This window comes from Ailuropoda melanoleuca, chromosome 7, assembly GCF_002007445.2.
Source record: "Ailuropoda melanoleuca isolate Jingjing chromosome 7, ASM200744v2, whole genome shotgun sequence".
Taxonomy (NCBI): domain Eukaryota; kingdom Metazoa; phylum Chordata; class Mammalia; order Carnivora; family Ursidae; genus Ailuropoda; species Ailuropoda melanoleuca.
The window spans coordinates 113,085,632-113,096,057 of NC_048224.1; the positions used below are offsets into that span (position 1 = coordinate 113,085,632).

The 10,426-nt window shown below is 32.7% G+C and overlaps 1 protein-coding gene across 15 annotated transcripts in view; it reads right to left on the reverse strand.

The window, feature by feature from the left end:
- Positions 1 to 4,397: 4,397 nt before the first annotated feature.
- Positions 4,398 to 10,426, reverse strand: part of RBM26 (RNA binding motif protein 26) — an 87,251-nt gene continuing 81,222 nt past the window's right edge. For 11 of the 15 annotated variants that reach the window (XM_011225904.3, XM_011225903.3, XM_011225900.3 and 8 more), the window contains one exon: positions 4,398 to 7,622. Coding sequence is in view for 2 of the 15 variants with exons in the window: in XM_019800438.2 (XP_019655997.1) it covers positions 7,599 to 7,622 (24 nt within the window). In the remaining 13 variants the exon portion in view is untranslated. The remainder of the gene's footprint in view (positions 7,623 to 10,426) is intronic. The other 4 variants (XM_034665363.1, XM_034665358.1, XM_034665356.1 and 1 more) reach the window with 1 other exon arrangement.

The window sequence follows — 10,426 nt, forward strand, 5'->3', positions numbered from 1 at the left end:
TTCGGCATAGTTGTGTGCATCTTTAGGAGATCTCTATTCTGTTCCATTGATCCATGTGTTTATCATTCCCATGAAGATCCCTCCATTATAAATACAGTCTTGATTACTGTAGCTTTGTCTGGAAACTGGATTCCTTTTACTCATCTTTTTAAAAATTGTATTGATTCTTTCGCCTTTCCATATAATTTTTAGGGTGATCTTGCTATCTATTAAAAAATTGGGATTTTGTAAGTATTATATTAAACCTGTGTATGAATTTGGAGAATGAACACATTTATTATGTTGGGTTTTCCAATCTATGAACTCCAGCTCTCCATTTATTTAGGTCTTCTTTTATTATTGGCATTTTGTAGTTTTTAGCATACAAGTCCTGTACATGGTTAGATATACATTTAGGTATATCTTTTTTTTTTTTTTAACGTATGGTTGTAACTAGCATTGTATTTTAAATTTCAGTCTCCCAAGTGTTCGATGTTAGTATATGGAAAAAAATATTCCTCTACGTTTATGATTCTTAGTAAGCCATAGTTAGAACTGCACACAGGAAGGTCCTAAGTGTTCACCTTTTGGAATATTCCCAGGTCCAACTGGGCAAGAGCAATCACAGGTAGGTTACACAAATATACAGCACAGTGAAAATCTTAGGAAATTGAACTTGGCTGGGCATTAGGTCTGAATGGTGTGGCTTATGCTTTATGCGGTAACATAAATTGCGCTGAGGTGCTCTTGTGGCAGATAAAAAGGGTGGGTCTTTTTTTTGGAGGGGGGGATACCTTAGAACCCATTCAGGTTGCTGTCACCACCCCTGTATTGAGTGCTTCCCCATGAGGAACGGAAGAGAGACCCTGTATAAATATATTCTTGGATGCATGTTTTTAATATATCTTTTTAAGTAGGTTCCATGCCCAGCATAGAGCCCAACACAGGGCTTGAACTCACAACCCTGAGATAAAGACCTGAGCTAAGATCAAGAGTCAGACACTTAACCGACTGAACCACTCAGGTGCCCTGGATGTGTACTTCTAATAAATTTTTTTAAAGTTTTTTTTTTATTTATTTATTTGACAGAGATAGAGACAGCCAGCGAGAGGGGGAACACAAGCAGGGGGAGTGGGAGAGGAAGAAGCAGGCTCCTAGCGGAGGAGCCTGATGTGGGGCTCGATCCCACAACGCCGGGATCACGCCCTGAGCCGTAGGCAGACGCTTAACCGCTGTGCCACCCAGGCGCCCCTTTAAATTTGTTTTTTTATATATGATGCTCAATAAAGCTTATCAGTTGGGGGGATAAACCAAAAATACAAATGCATTACTTGNTTTAAATTTTTTTTTTTATATATGATGCTCAATAAAGCTTATCAGTTGGGGGGATAAACCAAAAATACAAATGCATTACTTGCTTATAGGCTGTTTCTTTCAATTAGAACTTTCACAAATGCAGGACTGAATCTAGTCTCCCCATCTTCAGCACCTTAGAAGGCTCTATTCTTTTGTGGGTACCCCCTAATTTGAGGATTCTCTCCTCTTTCTCAATGGATACCTTGATAAAACAAAATTTAAAAACCTACTCTAGGTTAACCAAAGAAATGTTGGTTAGGATGCTATTTTGCTTTCAATATATGTAGTTTTCGTCCATTTAGTATTACAAATATGACATATGTGATGGCTATCATGGCTAACAATCAGATCAGTACTCAAAGAATATTTTTAAGTTACCTGTTTGATGTTTAAATTCTTACCTCATTCAGACATGACAATTGCTAAGTGCCAGAGATCTTCTTTTCTATCATTCTTTAATTTCTGTTAACTCTGAATATTAACTTGATAAAAAAAATAAAATGTGAAATTGTCATATTACCTACTAGACTTATCACACAAAAACTAAATACTGCATTAAACTTAATACAAACTTGACTGCTATCTATTTCTAACTCCAAAATTGAGGACATCTCTAAGTATTTCTTCCTAACATCAACTTCTAATGAAAAGTGATGACCATGACGTCTTAAGTCATAGATATTACTTTTTTTAAAAAAATAGGATGGTAACGTCCTTGAAATTTTTGATTTAAATGGAGCTTTGGAATAAGTAACATTTTAACATTAAAAAGGTTTCAAAAACATGCGAGATCTTAAAAGCTAACTTCGTAACGTGTCCTCTATCCTCCTTGAAGTCAGAATTCTTTTCGTTAACTCCATTTCTTAAATTCAAAATCCTCAAAACAAATACACTGCATACTACATTTTAGATCATCAGAATCATGGTTCTCATAACACTAAACACCAAGTGCATTCTTGCATACTTCAATAACACATTCTAGGTTTAAAAAAGGTGAATCAAAGACTGGTAAGAAAACTCCGCCACCACACTGCAAACCCTCAAATACTGGAATTAATGTCATACAATATAGTGTATTAAATATTAGATAAAACATCACCATTACGTAAACAGCTCAGGAAAATGTTCATGGTTTGCAAGGGATTTTACTCTTCCCAAGAAAATGGGTTATCTTTTCAATTTTCTTTTTTTTTGCTTAGGACATATACAGAACCCATCATCTTCCCATTCCTATGTAATTTCCTTCTTTCAGTCTATTCCATGCTTTATGTTTCAGGAACAAACGTTCATGAATTTCATGGGGGAAAAATCGTTTTCCTGAAGAAAAGCAGTTTGGAAAGTTGAAATAAAAAAATATGTGGAGTGTGTCATTGCTATAAATTATGTGGTCTTTGTGTATTCTTCTAGTGCTTGTAGTACTGAGAAATGGAAATTCCAGTCCTGATTCTGCCATTTATCTTATTTAATAAAGGTAAAGATTATCTGTCTTACCTTTCAATAGACTAGTTATGAGACTACAAAAAAAATTTGGTATGGTATACAAAATCCTGGCAACAACATATTTTGGAAAATACTAGTAATAATGTCACTTTTGCATCAGAACTGAACTATTCTATTAAGCATAATTTGGTTCCTGTTAAAATATGAATATAAATTCAGCTTTAACACGTGCAAAAAACCAAATTTATGCTGTTTTCCAAAGCTAAATTATGAAAGTACCTACATGTTTATACATCTCTGCTTTGTAAAAGATCAAACTGAAAATGTAGCATGAGTTTTAAAAACAAGTATACTTTAACCCAGTTTTGGGAGAATATATCTTGAAGGAATAATCAAAGATATTCGAGGACACATCATTTATATTAAAATAAAGAATGGAAAGGTAGGCCCTACACACCCAAAACAAGGATTCAATACATTACGACTCATCTATAACTGGAGGAGCTTTAAAAAAATGGTATCAACCTATTATCATGAATGGAAAAGACTACAAAACAGTATACATTATATTATCCCATTTTCAAATGTTCTGTGGTCATTTATAAATCACAGGCTATTACCCTTTTTAATTTCTAGCTTTTCTATAATAAGATATTACACGTGATTTTTAAAAAAAAAATTTTTTTTAAGACCAAATTCATTCATACTTCATGCAGAAATATTTTTTCAGGTTAAGTAAAGGTTGGCAATATGCTCAATCTGCAAATATTCCACAGGGGCTGGATATGTAAAGTATGTATTATATAAAGCATGTTTTAAAAATAATTTTACCCAGTACATCATTATTAACCAAAGTCCTCTACTATTTCATAACCAGATTTAACTAGATTTTTATCGAGACTTATGCAGTTTGAGATGATAATGTATTTTCTTGTAGAAGCAGTGTCACAAGTGGAAGACAGGTTATTACCAAGCTTATTTAACCCACGTTATAGATGACAGAAGGTATATCTGCAATGAAAACAAAAAAAACCAAATATTGCAATATTTATCATTCAGTGAAATTAAATATGAAATGAGCATGCTGAATGCAGGAAAAGCAGGTCAAATCAGATCAGGAAAACAAACACTGAGATGAAAACTGAAAATTATAGAGGGAGGTGCTGGAAACTTTCAATGGCTTTGGAGGTTGACAGCATAAGCACTTTACACCGAATTTCACTTCAGATTATATGGCAGTCTTTCTTTGACATCACAATGGTATTTTATCTCTATTACTCATAATAAGGAGAAATTTTCTGGCCCCCAAATAGAATAAAGGGATAGTAAAGAGGCAGGAATTAGGGAGAAGGAGGGTATGGAGGATTTGTATATGTGTTAGAAAAGGAGTCATTAGGCCAGTAACACATTGGAACCAAAGGCAACTTAGAACAATTTAAAGTGGGAATGGAGGGTAGAGATGGGAAGAGGCAACCTGGAGCCACTTGTATATATATAAATATTTTCAGAATCCTCAACTGTGCAACACCTGAGGGCTGCAAATTTTTCTATTCCATATTAATATAATTGATGCAAGATGCAGAACAATTTTAAAAAGTTAACAACTGTTTTTAGTAAGACTATTTTATTTAAAAAATTTTCAAAATATAAAAATAATAAACATTATGGATATTTAACAAACAAAACAACATAATTCAACTATAAATAATAAAAATGTTGACAACCCCACATAAACACGTAATACTATAAACATTCTAAGCATACAAGAGTAGTTTTCTAGTTCAAGTTTTACCTTTTTCAGTTCAAGTTTTATTGTCACTTTGAAAAAATAAACAAACAAAAAAAAAAAGCTGCTACAGCTTAACCAATTACTTTCGCTCCACTCAAAGAGCAGGGAATTTTTTCCCCATGCCAACACACATTCGTGAAATGGGATACTTATGGGCACAGGTATTAAAAACTGGAACAATCCAGTCTCCAGACAAGAAAAGACTCCTTTGGTGTTTTTAGGTTCAACAATCCACAGAACTTGAGTAAAATTAAACCACTTATTAAAGGAAATCTTGTGCCAGATAACATGTTCTGAAGTAATATCAGACCCAAAACAGGTTCAGGATTCTGAGAATCAAAAGTAAACATCTATGAATGCTTTGCTGATACTTAAAAATTGTATCTTAAGAACATTCACTAAGGTGCTGGAATGAAGTCTTCTAGATGTAGAAAACAATCTACATATCAATGCAAAACTTGTACAATGTAAGTAATACATCCCTTTACAACTCATCAAACGTTCTATTAATATGTAAGAATTACCCTGCCTCCTGTTCAGTAAAAGACAGATGGGAATTTGAAGCAGAGCAGGATTACACCATTATTTTAGGACAAGAAAATTTTCCACTTGAAATCTGGGAAAACTGAGCCATGCTGAATGTATCATTTTTTTTTAATTCTACCCAGATTAAAGTTCCTATCAAAAGAGCTAATGACAAACTGAAGAAACTATTTTCTTTTTTGTAAGCTGGGCACAAATAAGTATACTGTAATTCTGTATCATATCTTTAAATTATGGGGTGTTTCTAACAGGCTGGGCTCTTTACCTGACTCACCACAGACAACTTTTATAATTATGCTGCTAGATTAAGAGTAAGTCACAAGTGATCATACATTAAAGCCTAGCGAAATCTAGATAACAGGTTCAAAAATGATATTGAAAGGTTTTTTAGCACCAATAACGTTTTTCCTAAGACACTTGAGGGGCTGCATCACTTTAAAGTTATTATTTATCTTGTAAACAAGACCAAAAATATTTAGTTAATCTGTATTTTGAGCATAAATATTTATAAACTCTATTTAAAAAAAAAACAAATATAGCCATGACTAGAGCTGCTAATAGTGTAAAATCTAAGTATATTGAAAAATATAAAGATATATAAAAGGCTTCCATAATGCAATCATGCAGAGGTAAACCACTTCATTCAATTACACAAAAGTGATTCTGTACAGTTATCTACACATAGCTCCATGAGAATCCTATTCAGGAAAATGAAATGATGAAAATCCTTCTTTAATTAATCAACATATAGGAATTTAAATATGTAACTGACCTACTGACTCTCACAGAAATTTTCAAAAAGCACAATGATCTTAATGAGAATCAAATCATCTCAACTTCTGATTCCCAATGGCATGTTTAATTGTTTTGCTTTATTTTGTTTTTAATTTAAAAGCAAGGGAAAGAAAAAGAAAGATAACAAAGTAAAGTTGAGGGTGCTGGTATGTGGTCCACATCCAAGAACCAATCAAAACTGTTAACAAGTATGGTCTCTTCAGACTATGTTCTTTGGGTTTCTAACCTAGCAAGAAAATCACTACCATAGGGGAAGAGAATCTTCCTTCCTTGAAAAGAAAAAATACTGAACTCATCTGGGAAAGTATCTTTGAATTCCTTGTGGTTATATGCTAGTTTGCAAATGTGAACCAAAACAGAAGTCTAATTTAAAAAATGCCCTGTAGGCTATTAGGTCATAATTATATTAGAAGACCTTCCAAAATATGTACTTTTCCTTTAAACACAAGCCTAATATTAACCAAGCTATTGTCAACTAATGTGGATCAAAATAATTTACATTATGATTGATGTGGTCATTCTTTTTATTTTCCATGAAGACAAATGCACTGCACACTCAAGAAAAAGAAGTGTTTGCAGAATAGTCAACTTTGCACACACACAAAAAAATGTGAAAATATGAGCATGGCCGAATGAAACTAAAAAAACAAGGGTGAATAGAATCAAGTATAATTTGGACTTTCCGAATAAAGTATAACTTCCAAACTTCTCAGATGCCTCATGAGAATCTATGAAGGAATACTCAGAAATTAATTTTCCGAAAGCTTCTTTATATGATGCTCATTACAAAAAGGGTATTTGGGGTGAATATTTAGGATAAGATTTAATTACGCTCTTTATAAATAATTCTAAGCCATACTGCTTATAAATATTATGAACATACACCTTTTAAGACAGGAAAACTATAGTCTTTAACAATGTTAGACACACAACACAATTTCCCCTTGCTTTTAAGATTGTCTTTGATGTCTTGATTGCAAGTGAGGAAAATATGGAAAAACTGTGTAAATTAGACATTTAATAGATATGTCTCAATATTTATAATCCAGAGATCATCCTGTATTACTTGAAAAAAAATTCTTCTCCTTGTTGGTTTTGAAGAGCTAAGAAATTTTTGAAAAAATTATTTGGGTAAGTGGCCTTGGCAACAATTTCAGTTAAGTATATTTAGAAGAAATAGGCAAGTTATTACAGTGTATAAAAAAGTATTTTAGCATCTGTTCAAAATTATTTGACTATCCTAACCCCAGAAATGTATGCTAAAACCCAGAAAAATTAAAAACAGACCCATGCTTAACTTTTTAATCATTTTCTTCATTCTAAATTGTTCATGCTAATGAACACAGTATCATGGCTTTACAGATTTCCTAGACACAATTTTCAACTTGGCTGAGACTGAACTTATATTAGGAAGCCAAGAGGTCTTTTTCCTTCTTAGTGTTTAAAAAATAAATGGCTATAAAGTAAGGGGAGAAGACGTTTAAGATAAGAGCAAGGTCAGACAAAGCACACACTCAGACATACTTCTGGACTCAGATGTAGCAATTAGAGAACTGTGAAAAGACAAAATACAAATTATAGTACATGTAAACATCTATTCAAATTGATTAAGAGCAAACATAAAATGATAGGATGATATTATAACAGTCGTCTCCAGACAGGAACACGTCTTGCTGTTGTAGTCACAAAGCTAAATTCAGGCAATGATGATCTCTCTCTGCTGGAAAAAGAGAAGACTATTAAAAAAAACTTTGAAAATAGTAAATAAATCTAAAAACTGAATCACACCATAAATTGATCTCCAACTTTTCTAAACATTAAAAAAAAATCTACTTGAGGAAGGAATCAAAACCAAAGTTGCAGACAAATCTGACAAAGAATCAGCTTTGGGTTAAATGATTTTAACAAAACCTCTCTGCATCATGCTTCCTTAAAACATTATGCCACAAAGATCACAGTGCTACAACACAGCTGTGATCCACAATTTCTGCTCAGGAAATGCAGTAACTGACAAGACAGTCAACTGTTAAAGTGTGTGTAGGCAAAGTAACTTTAAACAAATTCCAAGATAGTGTCTATAAAAATAAAAGAACAATTTTTTAAATTTCCCAGTGATTTCAAAGTAATTGTGAGGTGTATCTAATTTCCTTTAACTCCCATGTGATAACAATTTCATTCTTTAATTATATTATAGGACATAAAATTCTGTACTAAGCACAATGATTAAACAACCAAAAATAAAAAGGAACACATCAGAATGAGACAGTGCTACTTAGTATACAAAGGAAGACTAACTTTGGGTGATGGGAAGTTAAGTGGATGGATGAAATAAAGTAATAGGGAGGGAGGAATTAGGAACAAGTAATAAATTGATAACAAAAAAAAGTAAAACAAAAAAATGCTTTCAATTACACTACGTAATACATATTACTGATAAACTGCAAGAGAATTATTTACCAAATTCAGAATTTTTCTACTAACGAAGTATGACGTTTTATTAGAAAATAGAATGGCAGTCATTTCACCAAGATTTCTTTCTTAGAACTTTTAGGTAACAAGTTTGGAAGATAATCTCTTGTCATCTGATAGGTATATAATGATTAGAGAGGGAGAGGGGGGGGAAAAAACCTACTCTCCTCTAAAAGCCTGTATACATACATACCTTAGAGCAACTAGCCAGTTCAAGAAGTTAGCAAGAACAAGGTAATTCCTGAGATCTGGGAAAAGGAAATTTTCTCTCTGCCTTACAAACATCCTTCACTGATGATTTAATCCTAAATTTTTGTTTTAATTTATAGGGCTTTAGAAGAATAAAAGCCCTGAGAGAAAAGACCAAAAAGTGAACTAATTTAATTAACTAGAATTTCATGCAGGACATTTTTGTTTTAAAAGATTAAAAGATTTTTGTGTAAGGGAAGAAAAAAAGTTTATAAATATTTCTACAAATTCTAGGACTAAAACTAATTTTCTACAACTGGTTCACATAATGTATATGGGGAAGAATAAAAGAAAATATAAATTGGTAAAGTTTGTATAACACTCTAAAATAACCATTGATATTTCAACATACCAAACAAGCAACTGTTGTGCTTTCTTATGTAACCCTTAGAGCCAATGATTAGTTTTCCAAGTAAGATTGGAAATACAGTCCCCATAAAACAGTTCTAGTCACAGGAAATTTCCTACAATTAAGCTCAGCCATACTTTCTACAGGTAATCACCCTAGAACACTGAAGTTTTGTCTTTATAGTAAACTACTGGTTGATACACTTGATCATATTACAATAAAACAAGAGCTATGGAATACTCTCCCATTCCTGCAACATGATTTCATTAAATAGTTGGGCATCAATTAAATACTAAAATTAATTTTTAAAATCTTAACAATTATTCAATAACATTTAAACAACACTGCTTAAGTAGACATAAAATATTGAGTGAAATATGCAAAATGACAACTCAACCATCCCTTGAGGTAATCCTAATCAATCTTTTAACCAATAATGTATATTTCTCTCATTTTTTTTTTCTTGTAAGTAGCAGCTACCTACATTGCTCTGATCCTTTTTTCACTTCAAACTCAGCCCAGATCTATACTAAAGCAAAGAACTTGTTGGGAGAATTGTAGAATTAAAAATGTGTTTCAAGTTTTAGGTAGCATATTCTAAAGGGAAAGAGTTTTAAGATTTTGAGTTTAGAAGCAAAGGGAAAAGTTGTAAGTAGGACGGGAAAGTCTAGTGAATAGGGAAGTTTAGCTATACTTTAGAGGTTAAATGAATTTTGTGCCAGCAAAAGCAAGCATTTGGGAACACTATATACAAAACTGTACCAAGACATATCAATATAGATTATTATAACCAAATCTACGTTGTTTCTATTAATAGGACGACAGAAACAACAACATCAACTGGTAGGGAGAACTGGTACAGGTATATTAAATTGTTTTAGATCAAATATACTACCAAGGAAACTACAGGTGTGAAAAGGGACCTTAAGATCATCTAGTCCAACCCCTTTCATTTTACAGACAAGGAAACACCCCTGGATAAGTTTAGAGACTTGTCTAAGGCCAGAGAGTTAGCTGCAGAACTGGGACCAAAAGCTAAATCTCTTAACTCTTACCTGGTAGCTCTCTGCTAGGTCACCTTTGGATATAAAACAATTAGTGGGATGGACTAGATTGGTGGCTCTTGGCATTTCTATTCTTACACACTGACAGAAAATAAAGGCTAGTTTACTCCTGAAACTGACTGCAACATTTAATACTCCAAATTATTGTCTTACTTAATTGCTGTGGAAATTCCATTAAGACTACATGTATATTCCTCCACCAGTATTTGTAACCCCACTCTTGCAATACCTAACTGTTCAACTGTTTAGCAAAATGGTTTCAATAACTGAGAAGACCTTCAGGAGAGATTTTTGAAAAATTGATAAGAATTAACAAGGGAGGTAATTGTCACTCCATTATTGGAGATTTAAATATGCATTCATTCATTAATTCATCCAACAAACATCTGAGTG